At 39.3% G+C, this 23,259-nt stretch overlaps 1 protein-coding gene across 1 annotated transcript in view; it reads left to right on the top strand.

The window, feature by feature from the left end:
* The window catches only part of NRG3 (neuregulin 3), a 682,154-nt gene that overhangs the window by 614,621 nt on the left and 44,274 nt on the right, over nt 1-23,259 (top strand). Inside the window, exon 6 of the mRNA XM_061161321.1 lies at nt 19,864-19,966. Coding sequence (XP_061017304.1) covers nt 19,864-19,966 — 103 coding nt within the window. The remainder of the gene's footprint in view (nt 1-19,863; nt 19,967-23,259) is intronic.

Here is a 23,259-nt window from a genome sequence, read left to right on the forward strand (position 1 = left end):
ATGCCCCTTCCATCTGTCATCCTCTACCTTATCTCTACTGTCAGAGTCATCTGGGGATGACTACCTCTTACAGAAAGCTTTCCCTGCCTTCCAAACTCTGTCTCCAAAGTTTGGGTTATAACTTACTGTAGATCCTCCTGTTGCACCAAATATATTGTCTCTACCTCCTACTAGCATGGAAAAATCTGTGTGAGCAGAGATTATATTCATGTTATAGTTACCTCTAATGCCTAACCCAATGCCTGAGACATAGTACGCACTCAATAAATAATTTTTGAGTAAATGAATGAAAGACTGCTTTAGTGAATAAATGAGGAATTAATATGTAAATATATATGTAAAAGAATGAGCTCTTGAAAAAAAGAAAGTATTCCTAAATGTTTACTAAGCAGTCAGAAACCAAAAAGCTTTTTTAAAATTTTTTTAAAATATAAATGGATTTTCACAGGGTTTAAAAGGTAAAAATAGATTGAGGATTAAGATCTCTTGTTCTCCTTTTTCTCCCTTATGTTTCTGTTTGTGGGGTGCGTGCGTGTGTGTGTGTGTGTATGTGTGTGTGTATGCGCACACGCACACACAAGTACATACTCATTAAAAATAGAGGAAGATGGTGAGGAGAAATCATTAGGAAGAGCTTGATTTCTCTTGACTGGAAGGTAAAAAGCACTGAATAAATGTCAAAGCAGGAACACTGTTACCACAACCAGAGAGGAATATTTGGATTTTGACACTGACACTCATGGTCTGGCCCAAAACCAGGGCTGTATCATCAATATGCAGACTCAATGTTTAATGAATCAGTAACTTTAGGGGTGCCCAAATGCTCCCTGTTCTCCTCCACATTTAGTTGACATTGTCTGCCAAGCCTGAGTCAGAACTGTCTATCGGTCTGTGTGATGGTAGTGAGCATGGGCTTGGGAGGTTGGGATCCAATGGGTTTACCATAAACAGAAGGCATGAGGGAGGAAATCAGACAAACGTTTATGATATTATCCATTTGCTTTACCAGTACCTGATTTTTAAAGTCCTCTATGCTCCAAATAGGAAAAGGAGTATGTCAAGACTGTACATTTTCCCCCTGCTTATTTAACTTATATGCAGAGTACATCATGAGAAATGCTGGGCTGGAAGAAGCACAAATTGGAATCAAGATTGCCGGGAGAAATATCAATAATCTCAGATATGCAGATGACACCACCCTTATGGCAGAAAGTGAAGATGAACTAAAAAGCCTCTTGATGAAAGTGAAAGAGGAGAGTGAAAAAGTTGGCTTAAAGCTCAACATTCAGAAAACTAAGATCATGGCATCTGGTCCCATCAATTCATGGGAAATAGATGGGGGGACAGAGGAAACAGTGTCAGACTTTATTTTTTCAGGCTCAAAAATCACTGCAGATGGTGATTGCAGCCATGAAATTAAAAGACGCTTGCTCCTTGGAAGGAAAGTTATGACCAACCTAGATAGCATATTAAAAAGCAAAGACATTACTTTGCCAACAAAGGTCCATCTGGTCAAGGCCATGGTTTTTCCAGTGGTCATGTATGGATGTGAGAGTTGGACTGTGAAGAAAGCTGAGCACTGAAAAATTGATGCTTTTGAACTGTGGTGTTGGAGAAGACTCTTGAGAGTCCCCTGGACAGCAAGGAGATCCAACCAGCCCATCCTAAAGGAGATCAGTCCTGGGTGTTCATTGGAAGGACTGATGCTGAGGCTGAAACTCCAATACTTTGGCCACTTCATGCGAAGGGTTGACTCATTGGAAAAGACCCTGATGCTGGGAGGGATTGGGGGCAGGAGGAGAAGGGGACGACAGAGGATGAGATGGCTGGATGGCATCACCGACTCGATGGGCACGAGTCTGAGTAAACTCTGGGAGTTGGTGATGGACAGGGAGGCCTGGCATGCTGCGATTCATGGGGTCGCAAAGAGTCAGACACGACTGAGCAACGGAACTGACTGATGCACTGAAACAGATATCTCAGACTTTTTTTTTTTTTTTTTGATATCTCGGACTTTAAAAAAATTAAAAGCAATTAAAAATTCTAGGTTGCCACTGCACGGAATAGTCCTTCTTCTTTCTTCCAGACCACTAGCATTCAAAGCTGCCTGGTAGAATAAGTAATATTTTAAATGTTTTAAGCTTCTTCACTTTGACTCAAAGAAGCTTGGAAAACAGAACAATGTTTCATGAAACTGATCTTTATCTTGATGACTCCAAGCTGTTCTCTGAGGTCACCAGCAGCTCAGGTTTTTCAAAGAGAATTCTTGACTGTTTAGTAGTTCAGACAATGCATGAGATTATTTGTTCTATGTTGTATAATAGCAAAGGTCTTCCATAAACATAGTATTGAAGAGACCTAATGCTTTAGAAAAGAAGAAGAAAAGCATACTTTTTGCAATGATTACTCATTATGTATCAGACATTATATTCTGGGGATTTTGCATCCATTGTTTTATTATCTTTACAAAAGCCCTTCATTGATGGTATTCAGTCAGTTCAGTTCAGTCACTCAGTTGTGTCTGACTCTTTGCGACCCCATGAATCGCAGCATGCCAGGCCTCCCTGTCCATCACCAACTCCCAGAGTTTACTCAGATTCATGCCCATCGAGTCGGTGATGCCATCCAGCCATCTCATCCTCTGTCGTCCCCTTCTCCTCCTGCCCCCAACCCCTCCCAGCATTAGGGTCTTTTCCAATGAGTCAACTCTTTGCATGAGGTAGCCAAAGTATTGGAGTTTCAGCCTCAGCATCAGTCCTTCCAATGAACACCCAGGACTGATCTCCTTTAGGATGGGCTGGTTGGATCTCCTTGCTGTCCAAGGGACTCTCAAGAGTCTTCTCCAATACCACAGTTCAAAGGCATCAATTCTTCTGCACTCAGCTTTCTTCACAGTCCAACTCTCACATCCATACATGACCACTGGAAAAACCATAGCCTCAACTAGACGGACCTTTGTTGGCAAAGTAATGTCTTTGCTTTTTAATATGCTGTCTAGATTGGTCATAACTTTCCTTCCAAGGAGTAAGCATCTTTTAATCCCATGGCTAGTATTTGCATCCTTATTTTCCAGTTGAGGGTCCTGAGGCTAGGGGAGAACAAGGGATTTCCTTAAAATTATCCTTGCTTATCCAAAGTAGAATTGATATTAATCCAAGACTCTCTGATTCCAGAGTATGATCTCTTTGACCCTACCTTATCACCTCTCCAATATTATTGGATTAAGGACTGATTTTCTACTTACAGAAGTGGAGGGAGACAGGGAGGTATCTCCATTTCAATCTCTGTATCTTAAGCTCTTTTTATTAAAACAAACAGTCAAAACAAAAACCTGGAGACGTTGATTAATACTCTACTGAAACATAAGGGAAAAAAAAAAAAAATTAAAGGGGTTTTGACCTGGAGACCTGACCTTTCTCAGAGTCGCAGATAAAGATAAACTGTGGCTCTTCTTGTCAGAAAATGTCTCTTCTTATGACTTGTGGAAAATTCTAGGTAGATCCTCCTTTGGAGTAGACATACATTTGGCATGACTCTGCCGTCCTTTGTCTCTCTTTTGTCCGTTTTTTTTTTTTTTTTTGGTCTTCTCTATTTTGTTCCGTTTCCTACCTGACCTCTCCTAGTTTTCTGCTTCCCTAGTAGCTCAGATGGTAAAGAATCTGCCTGCAATGCAGGAGACCCAGGTTCAATCCCTGGGTCAGGAAGATCTCCTGGAGATGAGAATGGCTACCCACTCCAGTATTCTTGCCTGGGGAATTCCATGGACAGATGAGCCTGGTGGGCTACAGTTTGTGGGGTTGCAAAGTCAGACATGACTGAACAACTAACAGTTTCACTTTTTTTTTTTTTAAATCTGGTCTCTGGTTTAGTTTTCTGATGGACAGCCCAGATCAGTAGCATCATCACTACCTCAGAACTTCTGTGCCTGAACCCCTTACAGGACCCTACCATCTGCATCTGCTCAGGGGTCCATACCAAACCTCAAGGCAGTTGCCTTAAAACTGAAGCCCTAAGCTCTAATCATGGCCTCTGTTAGCCAGTGCTAAGGGAGGTGGCTTCCATAGGTGGACAGGCTCCATTTTAACCCTGTACAATAAAGGAACTAAAAATATTCATTGACAATTTAAGGGGCTCTTTTAGATATTTTGTTTAATATTTGAGACATTATTTACATTTTTATTCTACCTCTCAGGACAGAATACTTTGTATTCATTTTGTATGAATTTATCCATTTTTTATTCAATTTTTATTCAATTTTTCACTTGTATGAAATTCGTATGAATTTATTTTATATCTACTCCAGGGGTTAGCAAAATGTTCCTGTCAGGGGCCAAACAGTGCATATTTGAGCTTTGTGTACTTTGCCACAGCTACTCAATTCTGCCTTGCAGTACAAAGGCAGCCATCACCAATACAGAGACAAATGGTGGTCGGACAAAACATTGTTTATGAAAACAGACCATCCGTCTGCATTTGGCTGTGGACTGTTCTCTGTTGATCCCTGATCCTTCCCAGTGCAAGTGCACTCACACTGTGCTCATACCCTCGCACACCCCACACTCATTTTGCACTTCTGTATTTCCTTGTTGGGTCTCCCAGGTGGTGCAGTGGTAAAGAATCTGCCTGCCAGTGCAGGAGACAGAGACTTGGGTTCAATCCCTGGGTTGGGAAGATCTCCTGGAGGAGGAAATGGAAACCCACTGCAATATTCTTGCCTGAACTATTCCATGGCAGAGAAGCTTGGCAGGCTAGTCTATGGGGTCACAAAGAGTCAGACACGACCGAGCGACTGAGCAACACATGCGTTTCCTTGTTGCTGTATTACAGAGATCACTGCTCCTGAGATGACTTATTTATGTAGTATTGCATGGGAATTCCTGTGTTGTGAAGCCGCTCAGGGTCTCATAAGTGGAGACAAAACGTGAATTGCCTTAAAAGAGAATGGATGCCTCAGAATCATCAACAAATGCATTTGAGGGTAATTCCTAGCATTGTGAAATGGAATGTTTTTCCCCTAGAAATGATCAGAATGGCACTTCTGTCACACAAAACAGGCATATCTGCTTAGGCACAGACTTTTTTTGAAAATCAAATTGATAATACTTCCTTCTGCCAACCCTTAAGGAGGCTCCAGTGCTAATGGTGGGATGGGAGAGTAGTAAGAAATATATGTTCTACTTTTGACAGCTGTCTTTACTCTGTTCTCTCCTGAAATGAAGTTGTTTTTTGTTGTTTGTTTGCTTCTTTCTTGAGCCACTCTATCCAAAACCTGGCAGTCCTTTTTGTGTCCTGGGGGAATGCTACTACCATTTTTCCTTTCAAAAAACAAATTTTCAAACAGTCCCCAGCTATGAGGTTTCTCTCCCAGATGGTAAGTCTGTGAACAGTGCCTATGGGCTGTTTACAGGATGAATTTTATTCCAACTGTGGGTTACTTATTCTGTCTTCCAACAATTTTTCTTTACAAGTGTCTTTCTTCCTTGGTTGTTATATGCTTTCAATCTGTCATCAGTGATCAATGTGGCATTCGACTCCAACAGAAAGGAACCTTTGCTGTATGTAAGACAACAGGAAGATTTTGGCATATTTCAGCTCTGTGGACCTCCTGCCTGAGCTGTCTCAGCCCATGGAGGCAACAGGATCACCAGAATTTCTGCACATATCCTCCTTGGAGACATGCACTTCCCTGTGGTTTTAGATTTTTCATAATTGCTAATTTCATCCAGGAATACCACTGTGTGAACTTTTTTCTGAAGGTGTATGGGTAGCAGGGGATATTTTAGGAAACAGAGAAGTGAGAGTGTCCTTATATTCCTTCAGCACTGATATTAGAACCTGCATGCCTGCTTTTTTTTTTTTTTTTTTTTCTTTCACAATTTCCCCTTTTAGAGCAATTTCCTTGCAGTATTTCAAGTAGTATTTGTTCCATAGAAATAGTTATGTCACGACACACCTACCACAATTGGAAATGTTAGTAAAGATTTAGAAGTGATGCTTAATCAACTGACAATTATAAACAGCATCATCCATCTATGAGTAAAATTCAGGAGTACTGAGAATTCCAAGGTAATCTCAATTTAAAGACACATAAGTATGTGTTTGGATCTGAACAAACCCAGTGACAGGGTGAATGATCTGCCTTACCTGGGTCCCTCAAGGAACCTGGTTTGTCTATGTTGTCTACAGGTTGAAGTATCCAGGGTCCTAGTTTCTCAGACATCCCAGCAGTCTAATACATATGCTAGTTCAGGGTCCAAGCTGAGTACATTCCACACCTATTCCATCATCAGAGAAAGGAAACTTAGTGATTTTCCTGTACATATTCATTAAACAAACTCATTTGTGAGATGCTTACCATTTAGTGGCTTCAAGGATGTAGTTAAATACATGTTAATGAAGCAGATAATGAAGCAAGAGATGCTTGAACTTTAGAGCCAGACACAATTGGGTTGGGTTCTTGATTCTACTTTTCACCTTCTAACTGTATAACCTTGAAAAGGTGTCTTGAGATCTCCAGACCTTCAAACATGGGCCAAAAAGAAGCTAATTAGGTGTTTCTCAGAGTGCCTGCCACAGGATCATTCAATATTAAAAAGTAGCAGTTCCTGTCTTCTCAGTTTACATCCCAGCTTCCATTTCTCTTTTGAAACTTGTTTTATTAGATTTTTAAATGTACATTGTCTCTTCAGTTTGATTTTGAGCTTCTTGCAAGCCTAGACTACCTTAGGTGTCTTTTTTTTCTTTTTTTCCTAAATAAAATATTTGGTTTCTGTTTTTGCTTAGTTTTAGTTTGCATGGCAGTCTTGTTCAGTCAGTCCTTGGTACAGGAAGAATACACAAGAGTAGGGAAAGGGGAGATGTGGAAAAAAGCAAAGGATGTATGCCTATCTGAAATGGGAGGATGAATTTGGGACCCAAGTCTGTTACTCTTACATTCTTACATTAACCTCTTTGAACCTCAGTTTCCTCATCTTTAAAATTAAGATAAAGGGTCTCCCTTTTAATCCTGCCTATAGGATCATATACAGGAGACCCAGGTTTGATTCCTAGGTTGGGAAGATCCCCTGGAGAAGGAAATGGTTACCCACTCCAGTATTCTTGCCTGGAGAATTCCATGGACAGAGGAGCCTGGCGGGCTATAATCCACGGGATCACAGAGTCGGACACAACTGGTGGAACTAACACTTCGACTTACTTCATTTACAGGATCATAGCTGGACATTTGCCTCTATCAGGTTACAATCTTAGCTCCCCTCTGTCCACGAGCAGGACCACAAGGATGTCCCTCAACCCCCTGAAGTGGCATTTCAGGTTCCATCTACTTCTCTTCATTCTTTCACCTACCCCTTCCCCCATCATTGTCATTCTGTGGCCAGTACCTTGTAATTTCCTCTGTAGTGGCTGTTCAGAATTGCTGATTTAGTAGGTCTGCTTGCTTGCTTTGTAATTCTGGCTTCACTTCTACATACCCTATTTCATAGCCCTCTTGTTTTCATTGGAGAATAGTCCTGTATCTCCTGTATTGACAAGCAGATTTTATTTATTTATTTTTTTTAATCACTGAGCCACCTGGGTTTGGGCTGTTCAATTGAATGCATTCTTGATTTGGATATTGGTATCTTTTTGAGTATGCAGACCTCGTAACTGGGTTTGCCACCACCCTGAACTAGAGGAGTGTGTGTGTGTGTGTGTGTGTGTGTGTATAAGTGTGTATGTGTGTGATAAAGAACAAGGTTGTCCTTTCCACCTCTGGCAATGCAGCCCTCTGTCTGTGGCCAGAATTAAACTGAATAGGATCAGAAGATGCAGAAAACACTGGCAGCTTCTGTCCAGGGAGCTCAAGGTTGAGGGTTTGACACTACCTGAGACCTATGATCTCTAAGCGATCAAATCATATCCTCTAAATGGGAAAAGTATGACTCTGCTACTCACAGTTCTCAGGGGAAAGAAGGTCACTGAGCTAGAGATATTGTGACCCTTGGTGAAGAGGGTGATCCAGAAGGAAGAAAAATAGACAGTAAATGATTGTTTCTTGAAAGCTGAGCAAGGTGAGAACCTTCATGACCCTGTTATCCAGGGAGTAAAGCACTTCTACCCAGTGCTGGGGTCTCACATGCTGTAGTCAAGTCCGATAGACAATGTGAATAAAGCTATGCCCACTTTTTGTATCTTTCCCTTTGGGAGAAAGTATCTACCATCTCAAAAACACACTAGTTTTCTTACATTGCTTCGAGATTGTCACAAGTAGAAAGAAGTGTGGTGTCCTTCCCTTGGAATCACTCAGGCAACTGTTCCTAATAGCGTCTCTGGATTCTTTATTGGCTCTTTCTCAGTCTCATACACAGGCAGATTATTTCGTTGCATCAGGCTATGAGTCTATTTTCATGGCAATATCGTATGTTTTGATTACTATAGCTTTGCAGTATAGTTTGAAATCAGAAAATGTGATGCCTCCAGCTCCATTCTTCTTTCTCAGGACTGCTTTGGCTACGCAAGGTCTCTTGTGTTTCCATAGAATTTTAGGATTGTTTTTCTATTTTCTGTTAAAAAATAAAAAGTGCCATTGGAATCTTGATAGGGATTGCATTGAATCTGTAGCTTGCCTTTGGTAGTATGGACTACTCAACTTGTTGACATCTCTCTGTTCATATCTCTGAAACATTTATCACAATGTTTCATATTTATTTTCATATGCCCATCTACTTAGCTAGATAAAGGATTTGTAGAAATCTACCTTATTTATCTTTAAAAAACCATGGACTGCAGGACAAACCAAAAGAGAGTTTTCTCTCTAAACACAAATGGGCATGTGGGAAGACAGCAGACTCTGTAGCAGTCTGGACACAACCAATGTTATAAGAACAACTGCTGTGATATGACCAGGACAGAGTAGACCTGAATTTTCCACATATTTTTCTTAAAGATTATATAATATATAAGCACCATAGTGACTAAAGAGTTTTCCAGAGACCTTAAAATCTATTCAGTTCAGTTATAGCTGGATGCTTGAATCACTTCCCTTATGAGTCACGTGTGGTTTATCTCACTTCTGGGTATATCTTCCAGAGATTCTTTGCAAGAATCCTCTATCACTTTAGTCTCTGTTGAACCTTTACTGTACTTACCTCTCTATACTAACCCTGTTTTCTTCTTGGATTCCATAGCTCACTCCCTGCTGAGATAAACTTGTCACCAAGCTCCTATTGATATCACTGCCAGATGACATTTTCCTTCTTTTAACTTATCTGGGAAGGATAGAAATGGATAACTACAGTTTAAGATTATTGTTTCTCAATAATGACTCTACTGCCCTTTGTTTAGGTAAAAGAGATGAGACTCAAAAGTCACATTTGGTAATAGCAAAAGGATCACTTGACCCAGGTCTTTCTCACATCAGAACTTGTGAACTTTTTATTTTATTTTTTTTATTGAAGTATAGTTAATTTACAATGTTGTGCTAGTTTTAGGTGAACGGAAAAGTGATTTGGTTATACATATATATAAAGAATATATATATATACACACACATACATATACATTCTGTTTCAGACTCTTTTCCATTATAGGCTATTATAAGATATTGAGTATAGTTCCCTGTGCTATACAGTAGGTCATTGTTGTTTATCTATTTTATATATAGTGATCTGTATATGCTCATCTCAAACACTTAATTTCTCTCCTAGCCCCTGTTATCCCCTTTGGTAACCATAAGTTTGTTTTCTATGTCTGTAAGTCTGTTTCTGTTTTGTAAATAAGTTCATTTGTATCTTTTTTGTTTTTTTTTTAGCATCCACATGTAAGTGATAAATGGTATTTGTCTTTCTCTGTATTACTAACTTCACTTAATATGGTAACCTCTAGGTCCATCCATGTTGCTGCAAATGGTGTTATTTCATTTTTATGACTGACTAATATTCCTCTGTGTGTGTGTGTGTGTGTGTGTGTGTTTATTTTTTTGTTCAGTTGCTCAGTCATGTCTGACTGGTTGCCACCCCATGGACTGCAGCACTTCAGGCTGTCCTGTCCTTCACCACCTCCCAGAACTTGCTCAAACTCATGACCATTGAGTCAGTATCGTCATCCAGCTATCTTGTCCTCTGTCGTCTCTTTCTCCTCTTGTCTTCCATCTTTCCCAGCATCAAGATCTTTTCTAATGAGTCAGCTCTTCACTTCAGGTGGCCAAAGTATTGGAGCTTCAGCATCAACATTGATCCTTCCAATGAATATTCAGGATTGATTTCCTTTAGAATTGACTGGCTTGATCTCCTAGCAGTCCAAGGGGCTCTCAAGAGTCTTCTCCAACATCATAGTTTAAAAGCATCAACTCTTTGGTGCTCAGCCTTCTTTATGGTCCAACACCCACATCCATTCATGATTACTAGAAAAACCATAGCTTTCACTATATATATATATATATCTTCTTTGTTCATTCATCTGATGGCCATTTTACTAATATTTTTATGGCTATTCCATGTTGAATGATACTGTCTTCATTATGATTGTAAGATGTAAATTAAAGGGATCTAACTCCTATTGCCTTAACTATTAGTAGTGACCTGGCATGATCTATAAGCTGTTTGTACAGCTGACTTTGCCGATGATGTTTTAGATCTTGCCAGGTCACCCCTAATACTTAAGGCAATAGGAGTTAGATTCCTTTAACATCTTGCCTAGCTGAGGGACATGGAGATCAATTAAACCAGACTGGGGAGTGTTGGGTGTTACTTTGGGCCTGAGTGTTCTGTGAAGCAAGGTTGAAGTGAATTTAGTGACTTAGATTTCTTACTCTATCAAAACAGGCCAAACAGTTAAAATTCCTATAAATCTCTAGGCCAGATTCTTCCCATTTTCATGTAAATAGCATGTTATCATTCCAAGTCACATGTCTTGCTCTTAGAATGTGACTTTGCCAATGAACAGTGAATCCTACAAGACAAAACTGGGGTTAAGGGTATGGATTGGGGAACAGTTATTACAGGTTTAGGGAAAATGGAGTTCTTGGATCTTTTAACAGTGAAGTCAGAAGTAAGAGACTGGTTTTATGTTAGCATTGAAAACTCTTTGTTATTATTGTTTAGTTGCTAAGTCATGTCCAACTCTTTTGAAACCCCATGGACTATAACCAGCCAGGCTCCTCTGTCCTGATGGCTCTATGATAAAGTATCCACCTGCCGATGCAGGAGCTATGGGTTCAATCCCTCAGGTCAGGGAGATCCCCTGGAGAAGGAAATGGCAACCCAATCTGGTACTGAAAACTTAACAATAGATTTATTTTGATTCAACTTGTTTTTCCTTAATTTTATTTGTGGGAGAGATAGCACTTGGAAAGCCAATGCATGTTAAACACACCAATGAGAAGACCCAGGGGTTTTCATTTTGTTTTTCTCGTTTGTTTTATAGTATTCACTTATCTATAGTCAGTCAGAGCTACACTGTTCAGGAAAGGAAGGAGAGAGATAAGGGATTGTTATAGGGAAGGTTTATATTTGGTGGGGAGTATGGGGGAAGGAAAGGAAATTACAGGTTGAGAGTAAATGTCTTTATAATTTTAAACTGTTATTTCTCCTTAAATATCAAATTTTATGTAAAATGCACATCTCAAAGCACATTGTATGGAAATAAGATAAAATATAATTTTGAACATTAGCATTTTATTATGAAGTAATTATGTTTTCAAAGTATTTTAAATGATGCCTTTCCACAGTGGAATAACAAAGAGCAACAGAATAAATCCCAGAGGATCCTATCAAGAAAATGTTGCCTCTTTTTATTACCCTACCAGGCAGAGGGCTTAACCAGCACAGTGTCATTAGACATGCAAACCAGAAGCTGATGAGTTCAAAAAAAGCCTACTGAGTACCCTCCCTTGTACAGAACAAGCATAAGCCAGGTTGAGTCCAGTAATGAAGATGCCCTTGCCTTTGTGGACCTCTCAGACTGGGCCAGGAGCTTCCCTGGTAGCTCAATGATATTCTGCCTATCATGCAGAAGCCTCAGGAGACACAGTTTCAATCCCTGGGTCAGGAAGATCCCCTGGAGAAGGGAATGGCAACCCACTCCAGTATTCTTGCCTGAAGAATCCGGTGGACAGAGGGGCCTGGTGGGCTAAAGCCCACAGGGTCACAGAGTCGGACATGACTGCAGCAACTTAGCATGCATGCATGCAGACTGGGCTGCAGGAGAACCGATGTGTGCATCTCGGCACAAGGCAGGGCGGTTAGGAAAGGATACGAAATGGGTGCACATGGGCACTTGAGGAGTTTTCAGATCTGACAGTATTTACACTGTATAGTATTTATTGCAATAATATTCATGAATTAGTGGCTATATTAGTTTGCTGGGACTGTCCATAAAAAACTATCACAAATTGATGGTCAAAGAGAAATGTATTGTCTTGCAGCTCTGGAGGCTGAAAGTCCAAGATCAAGGTGTAGGTGGGGTTTGCTCTTTCTTAAGGCTGTGAGGAAGCATCTTTCCTGCCTGTCTCCTGCCTTCTGGGGGTTTCCTGGTAATGGTTATCCTCGGCTTGTGGAGGCATCGTCTCCAACTCTGCTTCCATCTTCATGTGACATTCTCCTTGTGCATGTATGTCTGTGTCCAAATGTCTCTCTTTGATGAAGACGCAGCAATATTGGGTTAGGGTACATCCTAATGACCTCAACTTGATCATCTGCAAAAACCCTATTTGCAAAGAAGTTCATAGTTATAGGTATTGGGGTTAGAACTTCATGGATCTTTTGGGGGACATGAATCACCCATAATAGTAGGAGTTCTGCAAGTTGGGAGGAGAAAGGGGCTTCCAGGTAGAAATAGCACCATGCTAAATATATGGAACTTTTCAGTACTTCCTGGTCATCTCAGCATCTCTGTATTCAGATACTTGAGCTAGATATCCCCCCAAGCAACATTCTTGGAGATCATTGCAGTGAGGCTAGGTCACTTGTTCTGTCTTGCCAATATTCTCATCACTTACTCTATCAGTGTTCCTCTCTGCCAGTGTGTTTAATCTCATTGATCTCAAGGTGAGCACCCATTTCATTTGCCTTCAGAACCTCTTTCACCTTAATGAAATTTTTTTTTCTTTAACAGTGCAGTAATCAGACCATTTGACATTTGGTCATTTTTGTCTTCAAGTTGAAAAGGGAAAATCACAGTTTCTAACATTCTAAATATGCTCTTTCCTTTCATTCTCTTTCCCTATCATGGTCCATTTGCATTTCCTTGTAAGCTCCTAATATTTTAATATATCCCCAGCATTTGTTGTTACTTAAGAACAAAATTGGGAAGAGGCTCTCTTGTTCCAAAAATAATTAAAACTGCAGTAAATCACTTAAGCTTAATCCAGTTTAAATGAGGACAAAATTTCAGAGGCTTACAATCAGGGAGAGACTGACCTAGCCTGATTATGAGGTTGACTTAATGAATAGAAATAAATGCTAGAATTAGGCAGGGAGAAAAAATAGAATGAAGATAATTTCATAAATGGTGAGATCATTAGTGAATTTGTTGTCTTATACTGACTTTTGTTTCTCTGTGTAGGCATTTATCTTCAGGGCTTCTGATAATGAATACCTGAATAAGACAGAACCCTGGTGATATTGATAGGTTGACTTTTATAATGCACTATCAGAGCAATTATGCTTTCATTTGATGCCTACTGGTGGCATCAAAAAGGATCTTATTTGCATATAATGACTATGAGGTGGTGTAGAGAAAAGCTTTTGCTCCTATATATGACTTACAAGCTTACAGGTGTGTATGTGTGTGTGTGTGTGTGTGTCCAGGTTTAAGCTTCACATTACTTGGATGCCAATTCATATCAGGAAATCATGCTTGAGTTTTGTCTCTTACAGACTTAAGTAAAACTGGTGGCACAAAGGAAAGATCCCCAAGAGAGAGTGGGATCCCAAGGCTCCATACTTGGAAGGGATGTGGGGCTGCCTTGTAGAACATGTCCCATTCCTTCACAGACACAGGGGTGCTGTCACCCACACTTCTATCCTTAATATCAAGCTATCCAGAAGGAAATGCTATATAAAAACTGAGGCTATGATTTTCTTAGGGCATCTTTTTTTTTTTTAATGTAGTAGAGCTTAACAAGGATTCACAGAGAGATTTTTAGTATGCTAAAGACTGCTACAGCTTCCAAAAGCAGCCTCTCCCTTTAGGACCTAAGCTGTGAGCTGTCTCGTGGTTTAGCAACCAGTGCTGTACCCACAGTTTTTCCAAGGATCCTGGGTCTCTAGGGATCAGGAGCACTCTTTCCTTCTCAAAGAGTCAGTATGGGGGAGAATGCGAAAGATGTAACCCTTCTCCAAGGAGGAGCGCTTGCATGTCATCTGCTAAAATATCAGGGTTGTTGTTGCTGTTCAATTGCTCAGTCATGTCTGACTCTGCAACCCCACGGACTGCAGCATGCCAGGCTTGCCTGTCCTTCACCATCTCCCAGAGCTTGCTTAAACTCATGTCCATTGAATCAGTGATGCCATCCAACCATCTCATCCTCTGTCATCCCCTTCTCCTCCTGCCTTCAATCTTTCCCAGCATCAGGGTCTTTTCTAATGTGTCAGCTCTTTGCATCAGGTGGCCAACATATTGGAGCTTCAGCTTCAGCATCAGTCCTTACAATGAATATTCAGGGTTGATTTCCTTTAGGATTGACTGGTTTGATCTCCTAGCAACCCAAAATACTGTCAAGAGTCTTCTCCAAGATCATAGTTTAAAAGCATCAGTTCTTTGGCCCTCAGCCTTCTTTATGGTCAACTCTCACATCCATACATGACTACTGAAAAAACCATAGCTTAGACTCTATGGACCTTTGTCTGCAAAGTAATGTCTCTGCTTTTTAATATGCTATCTAGGTTTGTCATAGCTTTTCTTCCAAGGAACAAGCGTTTTTTGATTTTGTGGCGGCAGTAACCATCTGCAGTGATTTTGGAGCCCAAGAAAATAAAGTCTGTCATTGTTTCCAGTGTTTTCCCATCTATTTGCCATGAAGTGATGGGACCGTCTCTGGCTAGGAAATTCAAAATTACTAGTGGAAAAATTCAATTACAAGTAAAATTAAAAGGAACCATGAGTAAAGAAAATGACAAAAATAAATTCCTTCAGTATACATCTCAGAGCACAGGGAAAGAGAACCCAAGACAGCAAATCATTGACTGCCTGTGGGTAAGGTGAGTTTTGCATAAGACAGATAGAGTCTTTTGAAAGCAGTTGTTTTGTTTTGTTTGCTTCAGTGCTGACTTCAGGATAAAGGGGGAAAGGAAGGAAACTGGCATTTTATGTGTCCATTACATGCCACTCAGACCCTTTGTGTTTTCCTGGCTTCCCAGGTGGCTCAGTGGTAAAGAATCTGTCTGCCAATGCAGGAGACACAAGACAGATGAGTTCGATCCTGGGTCAGGAAGATCCCCTAGGGGAGGAAAGGCAACTCCAGTATTTCTTGCCTGGAAAGTCCCATGTACAGAGGACCCTGGCAGGTTACTGGCCATGGGGTCACAAAGAATCAGACACGACTGGCATACACACACATAAAGTACATGTTGAACAAATATGTGAAGTGTGTAGTATTTTCCCCATTGTTGATAAAGACAATAGATGAAAGAAGATAAGAACAGGTGTAGCTGCTGTTTAAATGGAGGGGTTCACACCAGTCAGCCACACTGCTTCCTGAGTGAGGTGGGTTCAAGAGAAGAGTGGGATCAGCACACGGCAGCATGGTGTTTTTCAGAGTTTTGGGGTAGGCTGCCTGCCTAAAGGATTTTCTTCTGCTGGTCCAGTGTCAGTTTCTGAAAACTCACCATAACATTACTACCCTCTCTGTTTCCATCTTGATAATATGAGATATGATCATACAAAAACAGAGAAGAGCGAGTCTTGTGTACAACAGAAGAGGAAAAGGTACAGAGTTGGGAGACAATGCAAACAACCTTTACTAATTCCTGTCAAATGAGAGACTGGTTTTTGCCCTCAAAAATGACTTCATAAACTGTTTGCATCAATGAAATGCAAAAATGTTGATGTTCCCTAGAATAGTAAGTTACCATATATTAGATGGAGCCAAATTAAATGGTCAATGTCCAGCCATTTTTTGCCCACCCCATGGCAATTTCATATGATTCTGCCTAATACTTAATGATTATTCCAAGTTAGACACTGCAATGCTCCGTATATTTTAATTCACTCAATCCTCACAACTTTTATACAGTGAAGGTAATAGTAGCCTCATTATAAATAAGGCATTCTCTGCTTTCTAGAGTTGGGCTAGAATTTTAGACTGTCAATCCAGACTAAGTGATAGAACATGGGGTAGGTTTGAAGAAAGAGCTTTTGCCTTACAGTATGTGGGAGAGCATGACAGAGACCACAGGGAGTTGTGTGGGCTGCTCTCGTGATTCCATCAAATTGCTCATGCACATTCTCCAGTAACCTCTATGTCACTGAATTAAAGGACCGTATTTTATTTGACCTTTCAGAAACATTCAATAGCCTATTCTTCTACAAAAACTCCATGTGTTTTCTTCTATGAAATTGTCATATTTTATTGTTGTGTGTTTTCTTTTTTTTTCCTTTCCAGGTTGGCTGATCTGTTTTTATATCTGCTCTGCAGCATCCTCATCTACTCTTCCATGAAATTTTTGAGTCTCTCAAAGCTCTATCTTCGACATTCTTCCCTTATCACTCTATATTTTCTCCTGGGGCTGTCTTGTCAACACACTTGGTTTACGTATATGCATAACCCTGAACATTTATATCTGGAACTCTGTCATTTTATCTTAATTCAAGTCTGTATATTTAAATGTCTACCTTACACCTCTACTTGGATATGTTATAGGTTTTTAAAACTCACCAAGTCCAACAGTGGGCTTCCCCAGACAGTAAAGAATCTGCCTACAATGCAGCATATCCAGATTTGATCCCTGGGTTGGGAAGATACCCTGGAGAAGGACATGGAAACCCACTCCAGTATTCTTGTCTGGAAAATCCCATGGAGAGAGAAGCCTGGTGGGCCATAGTCCTTGGGGTTGAAAAGCATCAAACATGACTGATTGACTAACACATACATGCATAAGTCCAACACTGAATTTGATATCTATCTTTACAAGTCTGATTCCTCTCTGATATACTCCATCTTAGTTAAGAGTAGCATTGTCTAGTCCATTAAGTCTTTTCAACTTAACTGCCTTTCACCTTTTTTTTTTTATTGCTAATCATGGTTGTTACTGTTATCATAGAAGTATCCATCATGTCTAAGCTGCTATAATAGCCTTCTAACAGGACTCTGCATTTACTTTACCTTTCCTAACCTTTTCCGTAAATTGCAGAAAAAATAAATGTAAATATTATCACACCACTCTCCTCTTTCAAATTTCTCAGTACCTTTCTGCTGTTGTGAAGACACGCTCATTGTACACCACGTTCCTGTGTCTCCATGTTGCTCGCTAAGCTGGTGTGTGCAGCGTGTACATGCGCACTCAATTGTCTCTGACTCTGCAACCCCATGGACTGTAGCCCACCGGCTCCTCTGTCCGTGGAATTCTCCATGCAAGAACACTGGAGTAGGTTGCCATTTCCTCCTCCGGGGATCTTCCCAACCCAGGGATCAAACCTGTGTCCCTTGTGTTGCCTGCATTGGCAGGTAGATTCATTACCACTGGCACCAGCTGGGAAGCTAAGCTGGTGGGGAATAGAAAGTAACTTTTGCAAAGGCCCGGTGGTAGAGTAAAAACCTTCCAGATTCCTGAACCTGCCAGTTTATATCCTACCAAAGGGCCTTTGCACAGATTGTCTTCTCTTCCTGGACCACTTTGCCCATCCCCATTGCTCTTGCCTAATTGGATCCTGTTTTATATTTAAAATCTCTGATCTCTGGACTCTGCAAATAGGTCAATTTTCCATGTGATATCTTTTGTCAGATTATATACCTCCTTGTTACAACATTTATTACAGTCAGTATTTTATATCACTGCCTTTATTTAGATAGAAATTAAAATTTATAAAGATAAAGTAATTTATCTTTTGTTACTCATATTACAGGTGGCTAAAATGAAAGTCAAGTGCAAAAATTACCAGACTCCCAATCTCTTGCTTCCTGCCCCTCCCTAGGCTGGTTCTTGTGTAGCACTCTGAACCGAAGTCATTGAGAGTGCAGCACTGTAACTCCATCTGGGTCTATAAATCCACTCACAGTCTTTGGAGTTTTAATTTCACTCTTGATTTAAACTCAGAATTGATTTTGTGCATTTCCCCAAGCTATATTTGACTAGATTCAAAAAATGAACAAAAACACCCTGTTAATTTTATGCAAAAATCACTCTTGTAGTGAACATAGTCATACCTCTTTTGTTTTAATAGGTACTATTAGCCACCATTTTCATAGTTCTTTTTATTGGCAGAAACAAGGTGGAGTAGATTATTATCTGTAAGTCATACTTATTCCATTAGAGTCACCAACTCAGAGCAATTTAGTGAAATGAAATTCTTTATAAGTTGGTAGATCTACTTACTTGTTCCCAAGTTCACTTGGAAGATTTAATGAGCTTACAAATGTGGGGGTGAAAAGGATGACATTCTTTAAGATGGTATATGTCCAAACAAGGTCTCAATGACATACTTTTTTTCTCTTTAATTTGAATCTTTCCAAATTTAAATGTTAACCAAGTCTTGCCAGGGCCACATAATTGCCCCTTTTCATTTATTAAAAAATGTGGATATTATAATATTCTCTTAAGTCTCTTAGGTTTGCTTTCTTTTTTTTTTTGATACTCCTGTCTGAATAAAGACATTAAAAATGGAAATAAAGCCTAAAAAGGGAGAGAAGAGAGAATAGTTCTTGTAATACATTGTTTCCTAATAGACTACTGAAGGAACAACAGCAAAAAAAAAAAAAAAAAAAAAACAACTTTAAAATGTACAGTCATATCCAAAGAGAAGATACAGTGCATGATGAATGGATGGATGGAAGGGAAAAAAAGAGAGAAGGGAGGAGGGAAGGGGGAGGGAGGAATACTGAAAGGAAAAAGAAAGGAAAGGAGGAAAGATGAAAGAGAGAGAGGGAGGGAGAAAGAAGGAAGGAAGGTAAATAGACCATAGTCTCTGTGCCATGTAAAGAGATTAATGAAGACAAGAGGAGGATAATTAACAGAAAGTTGTGAGACCAATGGATGAAAGGTCTTGATGATGGAAGAACTGTTTCAGTAGACATGTTTCAGAAAGTGTCCTTAGAAGTATAAATGTTAATGTCCAAAAATTGAAATGATTTGTTTTTGAATTCTTATATTTTGCATTAAGAAACTCTAAGATATAACCTTGGTAGAAGAGGTTGAGGTTAACTTGCCAGATTATTGATCTGAGGAGGTTACAGGATGACTGAGTAAATATTCACATGTACATTGAAGTCCTTTTTCATTCATGATGTCAGTCGTGGTAGTGGGTGGATATTCGGGAGACTGACAGTCAGGGACCAAATCAGAAAACACAGTGTCATCAGTATCACATAAATTGGAAGTCATCACTGGAATAGGAAGTTTCTGATAGCAGATTATTTGGGACCCAAACATCATGTTTAAATGTATGCTCCCAGCATGTCTTAAAGTCATGAAAATTCTTTTGATAAGATTCATAATTGTGATATTCATACATGAGTTCTATTTAGCCATGCAGATACAAAAAAATGACAGCTGTCCTGTAGACCATTGCAAAGACACTGGATTGTAGTAATGCCCTCATGCTTTCTGATTGATGATAGGAACAAAAAACTTGGCTTTGAAAGGCTCCTACCAGCTCAAAAATACAAGGATGGAGATTGTGTCTGCTGAGCCATGCTAACTTCTGTTCTAATTCTCTTTTTTGAATTCACAGAGAGTGAAGAAGTTTATCAAAGGCAGGTGCTGTCAATTTCATGTATCATCTTTGGAATTGTCATCGTGGGCATGTTCTGTGCAGCGTTCTACTTCAAAAGCAAGTAAGACCATTTCTCTCAAGTGTTAAAAGGTTACTTCTCAGAGGAAGCACTTTGTCTTTCTTTAAGTTCTCAGTCTGAACTCTAGGCAGAAGGATTTTGTGCAAATGGGCCCATCAGACATCCTTAAATGACTCTGAATCTTTTGTAGCCTGTGGTGAGTGTGTACAGCGTGTGCATGCATGTATGTGTGTGGTTCATCTTTGATGCACATAGTGATCATTCTTCTCTGTGATCATGAACACTCTGTGTTCTTTGCATTTTTTGAATGCCTGCCAGAATTAAAGGCTCAACATCAGCCTGTCACTAAGGGGTTAACTCTTCTGAAAAGAGAGATCACTGCTATACATCTAACCTTTTATGGGGAAAAAAAAAACAAAACTCTATTCCTTTTATAGTGTTTTATTTGATACCCATAAAGGTTTTAGCCAAATGTGAAGTATGAAAACTATAAAATCTACCTTGGTTCACCAGTTAGTATGGACATCTAGAATATGTCCTATGCTTACCTTGCCAAGAAACCAAATCTTCTGCCAAAAGCATTGTTTTTTTTTTTTTTTCTGACTAGTAGAATTAAAAATATACATATGTATGTATAAGTATGTATGTGTATATACATATATATGTTTACATATACATGTTACAAATAACATTGACAGAGGTATTTTATTTATGTAAATGACATAATCTGCCCTTAAGAAATGCAGATAAAAATTTTATACTGCTTGGTTTCTTGTAAGGTAGACAGGCCTTGAGAAGTTGGCATAGATTCTGTTCCTACAGCTTGTCTGGAATCCAAGCCAACAAGTAATTGCTTTTCTTTGGACTCGTATTTTTCTACCCATTTGCTCTTCTAAAAATGGATCAGTTTCCAAATATAGTCTGTGATACCTGTCTGTATGTTGTGTATGTCGATCTTTAAAAAGAACAGCAATTTTAAGAAATAATGGAGACTCAGATATGAATCCAAAATTAGTAACTATTATTTTTAATAAACTATTTCAAAATAGGTTTAGATTTTTGGAATTGCCATGAAAATAGTACAGATAGATCCAATATACCCCAGACACGATTTCCCCTATTTTTAATGTCTTTCATTAGTATGTTGCCTTTGTCACAATCAGTGGAACAATAGTGGAATAGTATTACTAACTAAAGTTCATATTTCCGTATTTCCTTAGTTTTTACCTCATGTGCATTTTTGTTATTGTTCCCCACCCAGGATACCATGTTGTATTTCATTGTCGTATCTCCTAAGCAACTCTTTGCTGTGATAGTTGTTAGTGTTCAGTTTTGAACACTTTATCAGGGATACTGGGCTTTTCATTCATTATCTCCCAATCCTCACAACAACTGAAATTATGCATTATTACTCAATATTTCAAATAACATCAGAATTTGATTTTAAGGTATTGATATGTCAAAGTCCCACAGTAGGAAACTGACAACAGTTCTTTGCATTTCTACAATTCTACTTTAAATTGCATGCTCTTCACCACCCAGCATGTTGACTCATGTAGTCCTCCCCCAGATGGTGAAACTGCTTGAGGTGAATCAGGAATGTTGTGCCTGTCTGCAGCCCATAGCTCTTTATGTTCTTAACAGGCTACATGGTTTTGTGGTCAGGATTTTACATGCATCAGCCTAAGCAGTATTCACATCTTCAGTCTGCCACTTGCTTATTCAGTATTATTAGGGAAATTACATTCAGACTTGATTTCTGTTTTGGTAAAATATAGCTAAAATATGACCAAAAATAATGTCTACCTTAGAGAATTTAAGGATTAGTGGGATAATACTGTAAAGAGGGCAGCATAGGGTTTAAAAAGTAAATACTCACTGAAGGCTTGCTGTTAACACCTAGGGTGTCTACACACTGGAACTTACAGGCAGAGTATCTACAAGGTAAATAGAGTTCCCTGAGCATACGAGGGTTAATCACACTCAGCAGGGCATTAGGAGGGTCACCTCACAAGTGCTGTGTGGGAGAAAGCTGTGTATTTAACAATATGCAAATTACTATGAAGAAGTAGTTAATCACTTATTTTTGGAGTATAATCTGTAGTTGTACCACACTTAAAGAAAAGACTGATAATGACAGTCACAAGAACAGAGAACAGCTGGGTAACTAGAAAATTTCTATCTTCAGAGCTGTTAGCCTCTCCCGTGGGCTGCAAATGGGCTCAGTGATGAGCACATCCTCCTGGGGCTCAGCAAGGTGTCAGGGGTTTTCATGGAAACACTGTTCAACTTTCAATGCATAATGGGAGACTCAGAGGACTAAAGCAGTGGGAGACAAGTAATCAGGAGGTTGTTATCTTTCTTCCTGCCCAGCCAGGACACATTTTTATTAAGTATATACATATACATATATATATATATATATATATATATATATATATAAGTCTAAAAATAACAAAGGAATAATGAAATTTGAAGACTCTTCCAACTGGAGCCATAGTTCTCATCAGAGACTTAGAGAATACTACCTTCTTCTAGGACAATTTTCAAGCATAGTTTTCCTTTATTTTTCTCTGTCTGAGAGGAAGGCCACATTGCACACCAAGCATCTAATTTATATAGCTGAAAGTGATGTAAATTTTTTTAACACCTTGGCACAGATTTCTTTGTCCTGATTCCTGGGATTCTAATTCCCTCCAAAAACCTTGAGGATAGTAGAATAAACAGGCTCTACTTTTTTTTTACTTTCCAACATTATAAGATTTTTTTTTTAATGTGTATACTTTTTTTTTTTTTTAACTCATCTTGGAAGTCCTAAGTCTTCTAGGATTCTGGGACATATCTATCATTGGTTTCCTAATAAATTCACTTGAATCTCCATCCTATATACTGGAATTTACTGTGCCCAGGGAGAATCAGGACCTAACCAAAACATTCTCTTGGTTATTTGTTCTACTTCCCATAGTTATTCGGGTCCTGCCACTCTGGTCTTTTCTCCATTCTCTTGTCAGCTGTGATATGGCATGACCTCACCCGACAGACTATTACAGCACATTATTAGCCAATGAAAGTTTGAACATAGGTAACAAGAAGAGGTAGAAGTGAGGAACACCTTCTTGAATTCAGAGAATTTTCTGAGTTAATTGAACCCCAACCACTTTGAAGGTCACAGTGAAATAAATTCTTTTCTCATCAATTCCAAAAAGTTCAAGTATTCCTATAAGTAGTTAATGGAACCATTAATTGAGCCTTTCAAATCTGGCTGATATGGCTCACATGACACCTATAAATTCTTCTAGATTTCCCTTTTACTTTTAACTCATATGGGCTAAGAA

Source organism: Dama dama, chromosome 15 (assembly GCF_033118175.1).
Source record: "Dama dama isolate Ldn47 chromosome 15, ASM3311817v1, whole genome shotgun sequence".
Taxonomy (NCBI): domain Eukaryota; kingdom Metazoa; phylum Chordata; class Mammalia; order Artiodactyla; family Cervidae; genus Dama; species Dama dama.